General features: G+C 45.9%; 1 protein-coding gene across 3 annotated transcripts; it reads left to right on the top strand.

The window, feature by feature from the left end:
* Positions 1 to 703: 703 nt before the first annotated feature.
* VPS33A (VPS33A core subunit of CORVET and HOPS complexes) lies at positions 704 to 16,849 on the top strand. 3 transcript variants are annotated; one of them, XR_006275785.1, is made up of 14 exons: positions 718 to 913; positions 2,781 to 2,846; positions 3,365 to 3,492; positions 4,266 to 4,455; positions 6,290 to 6,406; positions 8,052 to 8,226; positions 8,971 to 9,164; positions 12,970 to 13,096; positions 13,314 to 13,381; positions 14,807 to 14,944; positions 15,523 to 15,660; positions 15,805 to 15,973; positions 16,459 to 16,722; positions 16,760 to 16,849. XR_006275785.1 is itself a non-coding variant. In XM_038372901.2 (13 exons), the coding sequence occupies exons 1-13, from the start codon at positions 749 to 751 to the stop codon at positions 16,650 to 16,652; spliced, it is 1,869 nt and encodes a 622-aa protein (XP_038228829.1). In that variant the 5' UTR covers positions 704 to 748; the 3' UTR covers positions 16,653 to 16,849. The 3 variants fall into 3 exon arrangements, 1 of the variants encoding a protein (XP_038228829.1); XM_038372901.2 differs by having other exon boundaries at positions 704 to 913; positions 16,459 to 16,849; XR_005288979.2 differs by lacking the exons at positions 13,314 to 13,381; positions 15,805 to 15,973; positions 16,459 to 16,722; positions 16,760 to 16,849.
* Positions 16,850 to 20,210: the final 3,361 nt, after the last annotated feature.

Genomic DNA, 20,210 nt, shown 5'->3' with positions numbered 1-20,210 from the left:
CCCCCCCGCCCGGGGCAGCGGCCGTTACCCCAAGATCCCCCCAGGCAAGGTGACGTTCCCCCAATGGCCCCCCCGCCTGGGGCAGCGGCCGTTACCCCAATATCCCCCCCAGGCAAGGTGACGTTCCCCCAGTGCCCCCCCCGCCCGGGGCAGCGGCCGTTACCCCAATATCCCCCCAGGCAAGGTGACGTTCCCCCAGTGGCCCCCCCGCCCGGGGCAGCGGCCGTTACCCCAAGATCCCCCCGAGGCAAGGTGACGTTCCCCCAGTGGCCCCCCCGCCCGGGGCAGCGGCCGTTACCCCAAGATCCCCCCGAGGCAAGGTGACGTTCCCCCAGTGGCCCCCCCGCCCGGGGCAGCGGCCGTTACCCCAAGATCCCCCCGAGGCAAGGTGACGTTCCCCCAGTGGCCCCCCCGCCCGGGGCAGCGGCCGTTACCCCAAGATCCCCCCAGGCAAGGTGACGTTCCCCCAATGGCCCCCCCGGGGGCAGGTGACGTTCCCCCAATATCCCCCCCGGGGGGAGCGGCCGTTACTCCAGCACCCAGCTGCCCTCTCGTCACAGCTCCTTGAATGCCCCGGCGCGGGACGAGCTCCGCGGGTAACGGTCCCACACCCGCCCCGTCGCTGGGGTCACGTGTCTGCGCTGCCGCCTCCCGGCGCGTGGGGCAGCCGTTATAGCCGGGCCCCGGGGGTGGGGGCGGGGCGTTGGACGCCTTCTGGGGCTCCAGGGGGCGGGGCCTGAGCGGCGAGATGGAGAGCCTCGCCGAGTCACGTGGCCCGCGCTGTCATGTGACCGGCCGGGCCTGGCGGGGGATGGCGGCGCACCTGAGCTCGGGCCGGGTGAACCTGACGGCGCTGCGGGAGGCCGGGCGCAGGGAGCTGCGCGAGTTCCTGGACAAGTGCGCGGGCTCCAAGGTGAGGGGGCCCGGCCAAGCGGCCCTCGCCGGGCGGCCTGAGCTGCTGCCTCTGGGACCCCCCGCCTCCGGCGCCTCCCCAATAACTGCTGCCCCCGTCCGGCTCCGAGACCCCTGGCTACCGGGGCTGCCCCCCGCCCCCCATCGCCGCTCCGACCTGTCCGGCTGCGGGGCCGCCCCCCCTCCCTGCCCGGCTCCGAGACCCCTGCGGGGCTGCCCCCTGCTTTACCTGCTCTCGATTTGCAGCTCTGACTCCCGGGGGAATTTCTCCTGTCCTCCTCCCGGCGTGGGGTGCCATGTCTCTCCCTGGGGCTGTAGTTTTGAGAGCATTATGGGATGCTCTGGTCTCTTTCCCCCCATCCTAATCTGCAGCTATACGATCCTTTTTGGGCTCTTCCTAGGAGCCGGGGAAGTGACTCCTCTTCTCGTCCTGGTCTGTAGTTTTGACAACCGGGAGGGTAGCCCCACCCTGAGATGCTAACCGGGCCTTCCTGGTCTGCAGATATTTCCCTGATAAACAGCCTAGCAATAACAGTCGATGCTCTTTCCAGGCCCTTCTGTCTCAGCATCTCCTGGCACTTCAGACTTCCAGTAAATGCACCTTGCCTCATGGGCTCTAGACCTTAGCTAGCCCCCAACCAAACATCCCATGTGGAAACACATCCAAACTAAAATAAGGAATATTCCTTTGTCACTCGCGACTAACGCATACGTGCAGAGGAAGAGGTGTTTGGAAGAGCCCAGCTGCTTCTTTGACACCCTGTGCGCTCTAGGGACCCCTGAAGTAAGGAGCCTCGGAAGCCCATGGCAACATCACTGCACAGGCCCGCTCAAGGGTGGTAATAAATTATCCCAAAACGGTTTGCAAACTCGGACTAGAAACTGAGCCATTGTGTAAGGCTGGCCCCAGTGCTGGGCTGTCCTACGGTCAGAATGTGCCAAGCAACTGAGTCCCTGCCTTATAGGCCTCAAGTTCAGTCAGAAGACGGTGCAGAGTGTGTGGTTGTCACATCTGGACTGCTCTGTAGGCCACATGAGTTCAGAAGGCTCTGGGAGGGAGTGTCAGGTGCAGTGTGGAGTTAGTGGAGGACAGACAGAGTACCAGGGAGAGGCAGAGGAAGGAGGCGATGGTGAGGGTAGAGTCAGGTAAGAGTGGAGTTGTAGTACATGAAGAATAGGAGTTTAGTGAAAAGCAGCCATGCTGGGCAGTGGCTGAAGAGGTCATGACAAATGGTTACAGGAGCTTGGACTGCTGACTCTTGGTGGCTTCGCAAACTATGTCTATGCTGTGCTGCATCATTAAAATGTAGCCACCGCTGTGGGGTAAGGCAGGCAGAGCCCAGCATGTATCAGTCACTGCACAGGAAGTTTTGCCTTTGACATGTCTTCACTAGGGTGAGTAGAAAGCTTACTTAATGCTCTTATCAGGTGACCCGCTAAACTGGCCAACAGTGACAATGACACTGGGTCAGGTTTTGTTTTCCACTTGTACTGAGTGGAACTCCACTGTCTTCAGGGTAGTCAATGCAGCTGCACCAAATTTGACCTAGCGTCCAGCCACCTCAATATCTTGTCACTTTCCCCTTTGCTAGACTCACTGATGCAAGGCTGCATGGTTTTCCGATTCAGTAAAAATCTCTTGGGAGGTTTAATTAGCATATTTGAAGTGTGTTGTGCTCCTCTGATGAAAGGAACTAGAGATGAGCAAAGGGTTGTTGAAATTCACCCATTAATTCATGACTGTCTTTTAAAATCAGCACTTCCTCAGAAAGCAAATGTTTGAGCTTCCGAGGGCAGCTCACCTTCAACAGGGTTTTCTTTCCTCTTTATGGCAACTGACTTTTCTCCGTGGCCTTTTTTCTTCCTAGGCAATAGTGTGGGATGAGTACCTCACAGGACCCTTTGGATTAATTGCACAATACTCGCTTTTAAAGGTAAGCCCTACATGGCATTCATGTTGTGCTAATTGATACTGAGAATCTCAAAAGCTATTCGGACCCTCAGTCTCATAATTGCCTCTAGAGACTGGTAGCACAATTTCTATAAACTGTCCTAGTTTTTGCCTTTCAAACCCTAATTCTTACTGTCCAATGCTGTCACCACAGTTTGCCAGTCTTTTATTTCTCTGCTGTAAAGCAACAATCTAAATGTGCTTCAAGAACAGACTCTGCCTTTTGGAATATCACTTACTGCTCTTCTGCCAACTCGCCTCCCACAGACCAGATGTGCAGAACCTCCATCTTTAATGGTGGTGTAATGCAGTAAACTAATAATTTACATAATCAGCATATGGAAATAGAAGATAAATCCATGTTGCTATCCTTAGATAAGGTGTCACAGTAACAACTAGCGGAGCAACTCCAGCTGATGTGGCCCTTTCTGAAACCAGTTTTCAAAATAACAGGAGTTGAGTTGGATACCTTGATTGAATACCATTTTTGTCTCCTCACAGGAACATGAGGTGGAGAAGATGTTCACTCTCAAGGCGGGCCGTCTGCCCCCAGCTGATGTCAAGAATATTATTTTCTTTGTCAGGCCCAGGCTAGAGTTAATGGATATAATTGCTGAAAATGTGCTCAGGTATAGTTGGTGTTTCAGTGAAAAGACAACAGCTGCTTTCCAGAGCTGTGGTGGTGCAGTGGAGTTAATGTTTTCTTTTCCCCCTCCTCCTCCTCCCATCCCAGATTCATACCGGATGCAATTTATGAGTGACATAAGTTGGGCAGATTTCAGCCCACTCACTAATAATAAATCTTTCACTTCAGTGTGACACTATTACGCAAGTTGGCATGACTGGGATCAGAATCATGGCCTATAAGTACAGCATCACTGAAATGTGGTCATTTCTGGGGTTGGAGGATGAGAAGCAGGTGCATAGCAACAGGATGGAGAGGGGGAAATTTTTGGTTAAGGACACCAGGGAAAATCTCTACTCAGTTTTTATTAATTGCCCTGGAACCATTCATGTTGATCAGAGCAGATAGCTCTTGTTTGAAAGACCCACCCACAGTCAACTGCAAAAGGTAAAGGCTGAGTCAACCCTGCTTGGGATTCGAACCTGTAGATCTGGGCAGAATAAGTATTGTCGAGCTGCTTAGGCCACAGACCCACTGCTTAATCCTTGCGCCGTCCCCTTCACTGTAAAGGTGTTGATTTGTACAAAATATTCTGAAATAAAAGGCTGTGAGAAGGGTTGCCTTTATTTATAAGGAACTTGAAAATCTCAATCAGGAATTCTGTCTTGCTTCCATTAGTGCCCCTTTGTCTTCTCTATTGCCAATCTGAGAAACCACAGTCAGTGTCCTGTGTTACTGTACTCAGTCTTATGACAACTTAAGCTGACTCTCTTCCAGTGAAGACAGAGTTCGCTCTCCACTGAGGGACTTCCACATCTTGTTTGTGCCCCGTCGCAGCCTATTGTGCGAGCAGCGGCTGAAGGATCAGGGCGTTCTGGGATCCTTCATTCATAGAGAGCAGTACAGTCTGGACCTCATTCCGTTTGATGGAGACTTGCTATCCATGGAGTCTGAAAGTGCATTTAAAGTAAGTGCTGATTTCTTCCTTGAGGAAAAAGATATTTTGCACATTTGTGTTGCATCCATCATCCAAGGATCTCAAAGCACTTTTCAGACTGATTAGCCACAAGGCAGTAAAAGGAGTTACAGAGCAAATGTGGTTGGACTGTAGTAGAACAGTGGACTGGGAGTCAGAACTCCTGGGGTCTGTTTCTGAATGCCAGGATGCACCCAAGGAGCCATCATTTTACCAGGCTATGTGTCAGCTTTCCCATCTGTTCTAATGGGGTAATACTTGCGTGAACAAAATTTGTGAGGTTTAAATAACTAACCTTTATAAAGAACTTGAAGTTTCCTGTGTTAAGTGTGTTACAGAAGGGTAAATTGGTAATTGTTAGGGTGTCGCACACCACAACAGCACAAAGACTTAACACTTGTCTTAAGATGGGCAACCGTGCTGCGTGTGTGTGTATGTATATATATATATATATCCTGCATCGCCAGCACATCACATGTAGTGCCATTAAGTCTGTGTGAGGCTTCCTTTAGCCATCTCCCCTAGTTAGCGTATTGAATCTAGCCCTATGTGAGCAGCAGAGAGGATGTCAGGACATGATAAAACTTGCCAGCTTGGTGACACATTTTCTAATTGACCAAGTCACAGGAAAGAGACTTGCTGTTTCAGCTCTGTTACTCTGCTGCATTAAATTAGGAACAGCACATTGGCTAGAGAATTCTAAAATAACGGGTTTGATCTCATAACAGTTCCTGAATGGTCGTTATTAACTCTAATAACTGAGCAGAGAGAGCCCCCAGGACGAGGAGTTGTGCTGCTTGTGAATCCAGCTCCCCTTGTTGCTGGCCCACAAAAAAGTTGCTGCTTTGCAGTCCTGTTGCTGGACTGCCGGCTGGTGTGTCACAGGAGCAGTGTTTCCAGGAAGAGTAATCAAACTACCCATTGTCGCTCCTGGCACCAGCAGTAATCTTTCCCCCTCCTCTTGAATTCTTCTCACAGTTAAGGTCTCTCTCCTCTGCGGAGGAGAGTGCTGGGTGTATCTTGGGGTCATTTTTTCTCACAAACTGAATTTTTGTTTGTTCTGTGCATGTCTCTAAACAACCAGCCTGCACCTGCAATGCTGTATGGACAGCTAAATAGCACGGTGAGCGGTAGCATTCACTTTCATGTTCTGACTCACTTTTTAAAGTGAGTTTAGTGCTGGAAACGTCCCCAGTTGGCATTGGTGGAGATCACTGTCCTATTTAACCACAGAACATGTACTGCGGGGGGTGGGGTGGAGGTGGGACAAGGTTCCTCGACCCTGACCCCATGTAGAAGGGCAGGAAGGGCTAGCTTAGTCTCCACAGCCCATTCACTCCTGGAGCATCTTCTGTGGGCTTGTTTATACAAACCATTGGTGCAGAGCAAGCTGGGGCATAAATCTGTTGTGTGCTAGCTTTGAAAGCAGGGTAGATCAGAGTTCACTGGGGAACTTTTAGTGCGTGGCAGCAGGGTCCTCATGGACAGTTCGAGTGTGGCAGGTCAGTGTGGGGTAGATTTACACCATCTCAGTGTGCACTTACTGTTCATATAGACTACCCTTCAGTTGGACAGCTAGTGCTAACTATGATGATTTTGTGACCTGCATGCTTGTCCACTGGGACCTGCACCGAAGCACCAGCTGGTATCCTAGTGCTCATGGATAGCAAGTAATGACTTTGGATTACTGAAACCTGGAGGTGAAAGGCTCCATATCCTTTTAGCAATCCCTCAAGCCATCCAGTTCAGCCAGGTTCTACATTTAAGATCATCAAGCTAATTAAATATCCTCCGTTTCTGTAACCTTACTTTCCCTGTCATTTAGGAGTGTTACTTGGAGAGTGACCAGACAAGTCTGTACCATGCAGCCAAGGGACTGATGACCTTACAGGCGCTTTATGGAACTATCCCACAGATCTTTGGGAAGGGGGATTGTGCACGGGTAAAACAAATTTAAAACGTCTTTGTTTCTAAGAATATAAATCCTTTTGTTTCTGGTGGTGGCTGTTTTGGAGCTGCCACTAATGTGTGTTGGGTTTATTGATGCTGTGGGTCACAAGCTGCATTTTGCTGCTTAGATTCCTGTTGGTTGAAACAATTCTCAGTCAATCTGTCACTGCGGGTTTTACTGTCATGAACCCCCTCTGAGTTGCTCCCCTAAAGGAACATGTTTATAAGTATGTTCCCTACTGGTCTTTTTGCCTGCCCAGATATCTTCTCCCCCCTCCCAGGTGAAAGTCAGCTGGCTGCTGAGAGGATGACGCATGGTAATATGTATATCTGTAGTTCACTGGAGTTTGGACAGTTCACTTGGTTTTCATGAATACTATGATGTTGGAATCCCAGAAATTTGTAGGTGAGGTTCTGTGGCTTGCTATGTGCAGGAGGTCAGACTAGATCAGGGATCTCAAACTCAAATCACCATGAGGGCCACATGAGGACTAGTACATTGGCCTGAGGGCTGCATCACACACACACACACACACACACACACACACACACACACACACGCTGTCCCCAGCCCCGCCCTCACTCCACCCCTTCCATGAGGCTCTGCCTTGCCTTTTCCCACCCCTTCCCCAAATCCCCATCCCTGCCCCACCTCTTCTCTGCCTCCTCCCCTGAGCGTGCGTTTCCCCGCTCCTCCCCCCTCCCTCCTGGAAAGTGCTATGCACCACCAAACAGCACCTGCAAGTAGGCGGAGAAGCGGGGACGCGCCGCAGTGGGGGGAGGGGGAGGGGAGCCTGGCGGGCCGCAGGAAATAACTCCAGAGGGGCAGAGAGCTTGGCAGGCCGCAGGAAATAACCCCACGAGCTGCATGCATGTTTGAGACCCCTGGACTAGATGATCACGATGGTCCCTTCTGACTTAAAGTCCACTAATCTATGAGTAAATTAGAGTTGATAAAGACCTATTGACCTTGACCAATGAATGAATGTTCTCTGCTCTACCTCTTTAGTGCTTTGTGTAATTTAATTTTAAATATCGCAACCACTCGGGCTTGCATGCCTCCCCACGGAAGACAGTTCCACAGACAAATAGATTTCACTGTCAAGAAGATTCCTTGATATTTGACCTAACTTCATCCCTTTTTTCCTAGTTAGACTCTCTTAACCATTCTAAATAATTCCCCTCCCTCCTTGGAGTTAACTGACTACTGATAGCTGAAGGGTTTATGTACCTTCATCTTTATTCATCACTTAGTCAAGTTACATGTGTTGTATCCTTTTGCTCTCTCCCCATAATTCAGTCCCTCTTACCAGATCATTTTTGTTCTTATTCTCTAAACTCCGTGCAGTTCATAAATACCTCTTTTGGTAAGGAGGCATCTGGAACTGAATGCAGAGTTCAGGTTCTGTGACCATTCTGTCAGACTAAACTAGCTAGTTTTGTCGTAGAATAGTTTGGTTTGTTTCTTAATGGCCCTTCCTCCAGTTGTACCAGTTACACAGCTTGCCTCTCCTCCCATTCACGTGTTATACATGCACTTCTTTTCCTGTTTTCATACATGCATATGTCTCTAAAGCTAGTTATCGCAGCCACCCTTCATGGTCTGAGCCATAACGAACCAAATATTTTATTTTCAGCATGTGGCTAACATGATGATCAGGATGAAGCGAGAGTTCCCTGGAGGCCAGAACTCAATATTTCCAGTCTTTGATACCCTCTTGTTGCTTGACCGCAATGTAGACCTGTTGTCACCTCTAGCTACTCAGCTTACATATGAAGGCCTTATTGATGAAATATATGGAATTCAAAATAGTAAGTGCAGCAAACCACGGACAGGGAAACTAATGGAGTAGAATAAAATTCCTGAGTGCTAGAATAAAGTGCAGGGTGCCAAGTGGAATTTGGGATGAAGGTGAGAATAATTTAGCTGAACTACAGAGGGGTGGCTTAGTTGTTTGATGTAATTAGAAACCCTGGTTTCAATCCCAACAAGGTGAGCTCAGTGCTTCATCCTTCCCAAGAAGATGAATTGAGCACAAGGCTTTTCGCTACGTGTGAGTCCTTGGGATGTCAGCTGTACATGGACATTAGTGATCCCAGGGCACTTTTCACAAGAATAGGGATTTTAGCTAAAATGTCCCCTCAACATGCTGTTAGTTTCCACCCTCCACTGAAGCTGATGCTCTCTGCATACGCTTTGTAAAGCCGTTTACGCCGCTTTCTTTACGCTTCATGGGATGATGAAAACTGTAGGGCCAGAAGTATGTGGAGCTGGTAACTTCCACCTAATGTACTGATGAGGGTGACCAGAAGGCATCTCTGGTAGTGTATAGATCTGTGTATAGGACTCCTTGTTTACACATAGCTAGTAGGGATTTTTGCCCTTTCAAATGAGGGGACATCATCTTGTATGTGGCAACATTTCTTCCAAGTTGTAGTATGGGTGTTTACACAAGGCTAGAGCTGCTTCTTGCTTGGGGAAAGGTGTTGGTTGGTCAGTTTAAGTCCTGGGGTTTGAGCTCTAATTTGCCATTTATTTTCTTACTGTGTTGGTAGCTTATGTGAAACTCCCTCCTGAAAAGTTTGCCCCTAAGAAGCAGGGTGAGGGTGGCAAGGAACTCCCCACGGAACCGAAGAAGCTTCAGCTGAATTCTGCCGAGGAGCTGTATGCTGAAATTCGAGACAAGAACTTCAATGCTGTGGGGTCAGTGCTAAGCAAGAAAGCCAAAATCATATCTGCAGCCTTTGAGGTAAAGGACTTGTACACCGCAGTACTGCCCAGTACCATGTCATCTGGGCAGTCTGCTCCTTCTGGGTGGAGAGTTGGGTCTGACTGCTCTGCAGATTTGAGCATGAAACAAGGCTAAGATCCACTAATATCCCTTCCAATGCCTACCTTAATATTACATGAATGCAGCCTTTGGCATTTTATTTCCCTAGTAGTTTTCAGTAAACTGAACACCTGGGATCCAGACTGTCCCATAGTTAGTGATGGTTCAGATTCCAGGTTTTGGCTTGAGCTCATCTCCACTTTAAAACTCTTTAGGGTCTTGAAGTAGCTTGAGCATCTTAAACTAATTTAAAGCTTCATTATTTATTAACTTTATAGCACCACCCAGCATGCTAAGTGCATCATAAAAATACCAGAAATAAAGACTTGTCCCTGCCCAAAAGAGCTTACAGTCTAAATAGGACTTGATATTTATATAGCGCTCATTATCACACCTCAACATCTGGAGTGTGTTTATCCTCTCGGCACTCCTATGAAGTAGGAGAATGTTATCCCCATTGTATAGATGGAGAACTGAGCCACAAAAAGTGAAATACTGGCCCCACTGAAGTCACTGATAAAAATTCCTTTGACTTCAGTGGCAACAGGATTTCACCCTAAGTGACTTGCCAGAAGTCACTGTGACATTCCCCAGGGTGCAGTCTGAACCTGTGGCCTGCTTAGTTCTCCAGCCTGGGATGCCTTTTATACTACTATCCTGATGAATAAGCCCATCCAGGCTCTGCTCACTCTGCCACCAGCATGCAAAGTCACTCTCACCTGAACACATGAGTGCTATGCCCAGCCATTCATGAATTCCATCAGGGCCACACTTGTATATCCCTCAGCCCACGCCTTGCTCCCCAGACATGTGCATCTTGTATTGCTCAGTAGCCCACTGGACAGTCCAAGCTCCTAGATAGTTCATCACTCCAACAATGGGTAATGATTACGCACCCGGCTTGTTGACCTAAGTAGAAAAATTCCTTCCTGAGTCATGGAGCCAGGTAGTTCCATTGCATACGTGAGCTCCAAACTGGCCTTCAGATGAACTGTAAATTTCTTGTTTATAACTCCCCCACCTCTGCCACTGGAGAATGTCCAATTACACCAGTAATGGCTCCTTAGCACTTTGCTGGCGTGCTACGGTGTTTTTGTCTCTGAGAAATTGGTTTGTGGGCCTTACCCAGAACCACAGCATGTTTCAGTAACAATCCTATAGCAAAACCTCATAATTTTACATGCCATGTTTGTTTCACACATTTCAACAGGATGAGACATACTTTGCACAAAAGATATCATAACCATATACAAGTGGTGAACATGGGGTACAGGGTGTCACAGTCACACACAAAGTTGGAGACACAGCAGGGAATTGAATCTGAGTGACTGGATCATCCTCGCAATTGGAGGAGTGGGGCATAAGACCAGTGGAGGGCTGGCTAGAGAATGGGAGGCGCTTATGCTGGTTTAAGGATTTCTTCAACTGCAGGCTCTTTGGGGCTTGGCCATCTCTTTGTGCTAGATTTTGTACACACAACAATGGGATCCTGACAGCTTCTAGCTGCTGCCACAGTCAAATACGCAATAATAAGAGTGTACATGGCTAAGGACTAAGACACTAGTTGCCTTTTAGCCAATTGGCACCTATTACAGGTGTGCAGTTTACCAACAGTGAGATTCTAGTTGGCCTGTCAGCTGTTGCTCATTAGCTGTAGAATTGAACACTCTTCTCCCCCTCCCCCCCGCATTTTAAAAACAAATGCACATGCAAAACAAGGGAACAAAAAAGTCACTCAGTGCTTAACTGTGTGACCTGCTGTGCTGACTCTGTTAATTTTGTGTTCCTTCTGCCAATCTTAAGGCCAGTTAGATGTACCATATATCCATCTAAATTGTGCATTCAGATTTGACTTGCAGTAATAGACGCTTACTGCTTATTAGTGTTGGAAGCTCCTAAAGATTAAAATACTTCACACTGGAAGGGAGGAAAAATGTGAGATTTTGTCAGATGTAATAGGTGATAATGAAACAGCAGTATTTTGGCAGTGAAGGGCTTGTAAATTGCAGACTTCATTATCGCTCTCCTGCCTGTACTTGCCCATTTGTATAGTTTATATTTTAGTCAAGATCATTTTTAAGAGCGCTTACTTTTGTATTCATTGTTGTGACAAAATTTGGATAGGTTGACTGGGCAAAAAACAAATGTCTGAATTGTTCTGACTAAGAATTCATAGATGTCTGTGCTTCATCAGACCAGGTTTTCTAGATTGCTAGGGGCAGACTTTAACGATTGGGACTTATTTTAAAAGTTGTTTCAAAATAAATAGGCTGCTATTCAGTTTTGGTGAGAGGGAAAATACTCTCTATTCCCCTTCCTCAGGGTACGCCAAGCACTTCACACTTCTCTGACAGCTTTCATCTGAGGAGCTGAGAGCTTCAAAAATGCTAGTTAAGTCTTACACCCTGCGAGAGAGGGGTGTGTTCTCCCTGTTTTGCAGTGGGGAAACTGAAGCTTGGTGAAGCTGGATAACATGCTTAATCATCAGTCAGGCAACGTGGCAGTGGCAGTGCCAGCACCAGAATGCCCCATATTTCTGACCCGGTCCCTGCTTTAACCACTAAACCTGCCTCCTTACGCCATCTTGTCCAACTCTGTAATGAACGTGAAGTTTTATACTCTCTACTACCCATTGATAGAACATTGTAATATTATCTTTCAACCTGGGTTCCATCTTTGTGGTTTCCTTTGCCTCTTCTCTTCAAGTGTAGCTTTTAAAATGTTTCAGGCAATACTTTGCAGATTGCAGATCCCTGAAATGTTTGAAACTGTTGCATAAGATTTTCAGTCTCTTTTCTAAACTATAACTAAGGTGGGAGAGAACAGTGAGACATCTGCAATGTCCTTTTCTTTCTGCTTTTTCAAGGATTCTCCTTATATTTGACAGAAATAAAGATAAGAATTTAAGCTAATATTTTACATGCCTGTAAAAAAAAAAAAAAAAAAAAAAAAAAAAAAGACCCACCTGAGTAAATGGGTCAGTAGAACTTTATAAGGTTGGTTTAATATCTACTTTATGTTACCTTATTTTAGGGATTTAACTCCTTGGCTACAGAGCAGCTACAGTGTCTATGCTTTTGAAATAGTATGTCACAGTGACTGTATTTCATATCCAGTGACTCTTAACGATAAGATCTTGAATCTCCTCATACTACTTGATGTATTTGTGCGGAGGATCAGCAGCCATTCCTCTCTACCAAAGGAAATAAAACTTCACGTTTGTGGGCCTCAGACTCCCTATCTGTGAAATGGGGATAATAATACTTGCCAACCTCAGAGGGCAATTGAGGCTTGCTTAACAAACACTTGAGAAGTAATCTGGGATCTTTGGATGGAAGGCACAATAGGAGTGCAAGATGCTGTACTATTTTAATGTAATTGCACAGAGAAACGTGATTAGCAGCCTCTCTTGTAAAATAAGATATCACTCTGATGCCAGTGGTGTTTTTCTCACGGTGCATTTACACAACAGCTTTATAAACTGATGAAGCAACAGTGCTGTTCTAGGAAACAATATATTTTTGTAAATGCAACTTATCTGAAAGGTCAGATGTAACTGATCAGCGTTTCAAAATGACAGTAATGAAGCTCACTACATTTCATTTTTCTTAAAGCAATGAACACAGTACACACGAAAGAGACAAACACACCTTTTGATGAAATGATTTACAGACATTGATTATTATAATGAATAAGCTCTAAACTATAATTGCTGGGTTTTTAGGAAAGACACCATGCTAAAACAGTTGGGGAGATCAAGCAGTTCGTTTCACAACTGCCACACATGCAGGCAGCAAGAAGTTCTCTAGCAAACCATACCTCAATTGCGGAGCTAATCAAAGACATTACTAGTAAGTATCCTTTTCAGTATTCCACCTACAGTTGATCTTGTGTTATATCTTGCAGCCAAAGATACAACTTTACTGATTTAATAAAAAATTCAGACACCAGGAGCAAAATACTGGCCTTATTTGTACTTGGGCAACTCTGCTGACACCATTTAATACACAGATAAACTGACCCTTATTTTTTAGTACCGACTTACTAATGTTTTTTTTTTTTTTTAAGCATCAGAAGATTTCTTTGATAATTTAACAGTGGAACAAGAGTTCATGTCAGGAATAGACACTGACAAGGTGGGTGGAGAGCAAAATCTTGCCTTTACATTATTTTTATCTTCTAACCACAGTCTCCTAGAACATCTATCACAAAAGTTGGTGGGGGTGTGTTAATACAGAGAACCCTAGACAATGGCTGACTCTGATTTGATGCCAGTCTTGAAAACTTTTAGCGTGTTCCTTGTGCATTTGAGACATTCTTTCCAAGTGGTGAATACCACTTAGGATGCAGTGGGCACAATTTAAGTAGGCTTTTTATAAGTATGTCTTGGTCTGGCAAGTTGGACGAAAAGGGGCTTTGCCCCTTTATGGGCTCCCTTGACACAGGGCCAAAAAGGAGGAAAGCTTACAGCGATGGACAGGAAGGGAAGGATCCAGTTGGGGCCAGGCCAGGATTACTGTATTGCCCTTCCTGCTGACTGGGGGAGGTATTTATACCCCCACATAGCCACAATGAGGGCCTCTTTATGAGGATCTGGCTGGAAGCTCCCACCTACCTATACGTGTACTTTGAATAGGACCAGGTTTGCTTTTGACATGCTGTGGCCATTACTCTGGTTGCCTCTTCTCTGGGGGGGCTGGGAAGGAATTTTCCCCTCACTGCCAGATTGGCCAAGGCAGGGTGGGTTTTTTCACCTTCCACACAGCTGATCCGAGGACCCAAGGGGGTGGAATAGAGGGTTAGGTTATCTCGCAACTTGTATGTATAACTTGTAGCGGCTGTCCAGGGCATGTACTTGCTATGGAAGGGGTATGCTTAACAGATCAATTGGATTGGGAAAGGCTCACCAGGAAAGCATCTTTTATGGGAGCTGAGTGTAGGGGGTTCCTAAATCTGCATCACCAGGGAGCCCATGCCCCCTCCTCCCTCCACTGTATTAATTTATTGTTGGCTTTTCCTAGACATTAAAGGGAATAAAGTTGCAGCCTAATTAAACTGCATTCGTGGCCTCCTGTCTTCTGGTGTGGATGGGCAATAGCTGCTGTGCTGCATTTTCTATCTGGCATGGGGAGACTAAGGTCACCGTTACAATGCTGTGGTTCTGCTGCATATAGTGCTGACACAGCTTCAGTGCTCTGTGCTTTGACTTGTATAGTGATCTAATGATATGGGGGGTGGGTGGGGAATCAAGGATGAGAGTTTGCAAAACACTTGCAGTGTATCAAATAGGATCATAGAGATCCATTGTTAACACCATTTACAAAGCTTGTTAATTGGAACCACCAATGCTACAAAGCTATTTTGCATATATCTAAGCTGCTTATGTAGCTGCTGTGATCCCTGTTTTACCCTTCCCATAGTGATGGACAAGGAGGTAAAGCATCTTCCGAGAACATTCTTTGCTTTGCCATTAAAAGCAAAAACAGAGCTTTTCTTTTCAGCTCTGTTAAAATCCTAACCTAGGTTTTTGGTTGACAGCTTGGATGTCTGTTTCTTCATAGGTCAACAATTACACTGAAGATTGCATTGCTCAAAAACATCCACTGATCAAGATATTAAGGCTGGTTTGCCTGCAGTCAGTGTGTAACAGTGGACTCAAGCAGAAGGTGTTGGACCATTATAAAAGAGAGATTCTCCAGGTCAGGCTAGAATTGTTTAACTAATAATGTGGATAGTCCTTGCAAATTAAGGCCTCAATCCTGGAAAGATTTGCACACCATACATATCTGTGCACACATGAGTGATCCTAATGAGTTAAATAGGACTATTCACATGTGTAAAACTTCACAGGATCAAGGCCTACACGTGTTTTAATCACTGTCCTGTGTTTTAAAAACTTTTAACGAAGTGAAATATATTTAAACATATTTAATATTTAAAACAGGCATATAATTTTGTTTTGGGCCACTGTCATGCTTTCTGTTGCATACTGCAAAAAGACATTTGGAAACATTCATTTTAACTTTACACACTCACTTGTTCCCCTATGGGTTGTCATGAAACCATGTCCCTAAAATCAGTGTTTAATTGAAATCACTATTTAAAATGTCTGTCATTGTCTTGCAAACCTTGATGGTGTCTTGTCTATAAATTTCAAACTTCAGCAAGTTGTTTGGTTAGTGTCTAGTGTTACATAAAAATCACCTGATTTTATTTCTACTTGCTCTTGATGCATAAATGACAGTACTACATTAAAGGCAAAATCTTCATATTACAGACTTACGGCTATGAACATATATTAACCTTAAACAATCTGGAAAAGGCTGGACTCTTAAAACTTCAGACAAGCAGTAGAAACAACTACCCAACAATCAGGAAAACCATGCGGCTGTGGATAGATGATGTTAATGAACAGGTAAACTGAATACTTCTATCAATAGACCAGTTGGAAGATGGACACGGGTGGGGACAGCTTGTACCTTTGCAAGATTTTAATATGCTGAAATGTCACTTTTCAGTAGAAAACTCTACTGCTGTTCATTTCCCTCTCCTTCTACAGAACCCAAATGATATTTCATATGTGTACAGTGGCTATGCTCCATTAAGTGTGCGTCTGGCACAGCTGCTTGCTCGCCCAGGGTGGCGTAGCATAGAAGAAGTGTTAAAGATGCTCCCAGGACCCCACTTTGAAGAGAGGCAGCAGTTACCGACTGGCCTTCAAAAAAAGCGTAAGCTTCTTTGGAGTAACTTGATTAGTCTAGTCTGTGACAGTTCTACTGTTTAAATTCACTTAGAGTCTCATATAGTGACCGACAGCATCCACCTGGTCTGTTCATTTGATTAGTAATTCTAGGTAATTATCTTCCCAACTTCAGTACAGTGAGCTGCCTTTGATCATTGCCCTAAGGTGGTAAAAATAATTCCTAGCTGTTGTACTGCATAGCCTTTTTTCATCAGTAAATCTATAGTATTTACAAAGGAGGTATTTATCTCCATTTTACAATAGGGAAACTGAGCCATAGAGAGGCTGGAATTTGCCTGAGGTCACTGGCAGAGCCAGAAATAAAACCCATTCAGTGCTCTATCCACCAACTCCATGTCACTTTCGCAATTTGACCGAAATCTGTGCTTCAGTTTGGCCCTAGGGTGACTTCAGAATAATCCTGTCCTTTCAGCACCAGTCCAGTTTGTAACTGTCTCTCTAAATGTTCAGGTCAACAGGGAGAAAACAGAGTAACAGTGGTGTTCTTTCTGGGAGGCGTGACGTACGCTGAAATTGCTGCACTGAGGTTTCTTTCTCAGATGGAAGATGGAGGCACAGAATATGTCATTGCCACCACTAAACTAATCAATGGCACAAACTGGATCAAATCCCTGATGGAGAAACTGGAGCCTGCACCTTTTTAGAAGCTATGTAAAGATTCACTAATGCTTCAGGCTGGCATCGGGCCTTCAGAAATGACTGCAGCTGGAGAACATGAAATCATGTTTGCACCAGTGCATGCAGTGGCTACATTCTGCTCTGTTCCTGCTACATACAGAACTTCCCTAATAACTGAGTAACTCTGACAGAGGAATATGAGGAAATAAAAATCAGTATTAGAGCTGTTGGTGTCTGAACTATAAAATCATAGAACTTAAAGGGGACAATTGTTATGCTGTCTGATCTGTCCCTCTCTGACAAAGCTCTGTGACTCTTCACAGAGACTATCCCATAAGCTAATTGATCTCTGTGCCAGCAAGTCTTTCCTGCTGCCTTTAGTTCTCCATTTCTTAATTATTCCTACTCTTTGCCCCTTACATCCATGCCTGCTTACCATAGCCAGAGGAAAATAACTCCCCCCCCCACTGCTGTCAATATTTACTTTCCTCTCTCTTCAGTATCTCTATGATAGTGGCCCAGTAATAAATGTAGTTCAGCTGTGCTTGGTTGTATGTGGAGCAGGGCAGGGATAGGAACAGTCAAACACAAAGGGGATAGCGTCTATTGCAAACTCCTTTGCGGTCTGTCCAACTTCACAGGGAATGATACTCTCTGGTTTCTTTCTCCCATTGCATAGGTCCCTTCGGTAGCAGTAGCTTGCACTGTACAAGTTGAATCTGTTTTTCTGGATATGTCATCAATGACCTGCAAGGATTAAACAGCTGGGTTTGCAAACTAATAATAAAAAGACAGAGGTTGAGTGGCAGAAGTCACTTACATTCCTCAACTCTCAAGGGCTCATCCAAAATACAGCCTTTTTCCCTTTAGTTTGTCCTTACATACAAGTTTCTAGAAACATCACTATTATATGAAGAGCCATTGCAGCCTCCCATGGCTGCTGTGTACATATTGATGTTACTGGCTCTGTGTGTGGCTGCAATATCTATGTAGGTCCCCCAGGAACTGACAACAAAGGGGCTGCTGGAAGCCACCATCCCACGTGAGCAGTAAAGGAGAAAAAGATACACAACAGTTGTATGTACTGAGCCTGTACTCTATAGGCTTGAATTAACAGCACGGGTGGGCAAACTACAGCCCTATGGGCTGGATCCTCAGGGCTTTGGATGCAGCTGTGGGATTGCTGACCCCATGGCACTGTACTGCTCCCCTTTTTTTGCAGACTCAATAATAAAAATAATGTAGTTGTGTCTCTTTACTGGCCCTAAACAGAACAGAAACACAAATAAGCTGCTCTGCAGGGTCTTGTCTTTTTAAAGACGATTCTGCTGCTGTGAAAAGTGATAGTAACAAACATACAAATAGCACTTTTCACAGCAGCAGACACACTCAGACCTGGCAAGCCCAGGGACAAATTAAGCCTTAGATGGAGAGGTCAGTAGGGGGCAGGTATGGGGGGGAGCATAATGGGCTGGTGAAGGCAGCAAGGGTTAGGGGCAATGGGGATGTGAGCCTCACAACTGAGGGGGTGGAGTCCCATGGCCAGAGCCTGCTGCCCGCCACCCAGGGCTGGGCAACCTACACCCCACACATAGCCCATCAGGGTAATCCACTGACAGGCCACGAGATGGTTTGAGCTAGATTCAATTCTGCCTCCCCCTCATCACCAGAGCTGGCCACTCTATTTCAAAGCTGTGAAAGGGCTCCATTGTCTGAGGGAGGAGCCGAGCCACGAGGAGCAGCTGTGTCAGTGGAAGGTCAATGTAAATAAACTGTCTTGTGGCCCGCCAGCAGATTACCTTGATGGGCCGTGTGTAGCCTGCAGGCCGCAGGTTGCCCACCACAGCTCCCCAGGAAGGTGAGGCACTCACTAGTTGTCTGCTCCTCCAGCATTTGTCTCTCCAGACAGGGCAGGGTCCAACCCCTGCTGGTGGCCCTATGGGAGGGACCACTGCTTTGCCCCCCCATCACTGCCCAGGAGTCTGTGGCTGCAAGAAAAGCCTGTCGTGGCCACTGCGTTTGAGAAACACTGCACTAGGCATCCTACATGAGAAGTGCTGAGTATCGTCAGCCCCCCTTTCAAGCACAGTGGGTGCTTGACACCCACTGAGTTTAGGGGAGCTGGATTAATTAATTCTCAGTGATTCTCCTCGCTTTCCTGAATTCCTAATGAGCTGAATGCCAGGGTTACTTATGCAGCTGGAGGTCAAGTTCAAACCAGTCTAAAATGTTTGCCCCTTAAGAAAAAGAATCCAGGTGATTTTTAAAGCTCACTGTCATACCCTTTGTGCCCAACTACAGTTTGGAACAATAGCGGAGCATTTTACTGGAAATTCATTCAGATTTGGAGCAATTTTAATAGCTTGGATCCAGAAATCTGGGTGAACATGCAGCACTACAGGTGCTGAGCACATTTGCCTGACACTTAACTTTAAGCAGGTATTTAGTCTCAGTGGTACTACATCACATGCTGAAAATTAGGTACATGCCTACATGCTTTGCTAGACATGGCACCTTGCAAAATCAAGCCCAAAATGTAATCCAGTGAAACAGAGGGGAAGCTTTTTCCCTTTGAAAGAGAGGGATAGTAAATAAACCTTGTAAAATAAGTATCAGAAGAATGTTTAAACTCTAACTCTTCTGAAAATTCCAAACTATTAAAATGAACAAAAACCGGGAGACAGTTTCAGAAGAAACTCTTGCCTTAACGTCTCCTGCTTTAGAATTCACCCTCTTTCGTGGGGCACATTCCTCCAACCCCATAGTTTAGTCTTGTTAATCCTTTAAAGAGTCTCAATTTTTTGTTGAATTGTGATCTAAAAGACAAGGTTTGTGATTACATGAACATTCTATGTTCTGCTACATTTGCTTATTTTAAATTGAAGTTCCATGAACATTTGTGAAACAAATCCTAATATTTAACCAGATCCTCCCTTTAGTATGTATGTTCTTCAAGCAGAAACAGAAGACTTTACTAAGGGCAGGTCTACACTACAGCCACGATCGATGCTCTGCGATCAATCCACCAGCAGTCAATTTAGGAGGTCTAGTAAAGACCCATCAAATCGACAGTAGATCACTCTCCAGTCAACCCCCTCGGACGAGAAGAGTAAGGTATGTCAACAGGAGATTTTCTCCCATCGACCCCCGCAGGCCGACGGAGCCTCAGTGTGAAACCGCTTAGCCAATATCTAGGCTATGTCTACACTACCACGGTAAGTTGACTTATGTGAATAACATAGCTGGAGTCGACATACCATAGGTCAAGTTACTGCAGGGTCTACACCAAGGGGGCTCGACAGGAGAAAAAAATCTCCCGTCGACTTACCCTTCTCTTCTAGTCGGGGGTAGAGTACAGGAGTCGACTGGAGAGTGATCTGCTGTCGATTTGGTGGGTCTTTATTAAACCCACTAAATCAACCGCTGGTGGAGCAATCTCAGAGCGTCGATCCCGGCTGTAGTGTAGACCTGCCCTTAGATTTCTACCATACTAGTAATATACTCCTTAGTTAACATTTTTATTTCTTTGATAAGTACTTGAGGAACATTTGACTATTTAAAGTATGTAAAAAAACTGAACGGGA

Source organism: Dermochelys coriacea, chromosome 15 (assembly GCF_009764565.3).
Source record: "Dermochelys coriacea isolate rDerCor1 chromosome 15, rDerCor1.pri.v4, whole genome shotgun sequence".
Lineage (NCBI taxonomy): Eukaryota > Metazoa > Chordata > Testudines > Dermochelyidae > Dermochelys > Dermochelys coriacea.
This window is presented reverse-complemented; position numbering and strand designations above follow the sequence as displayed.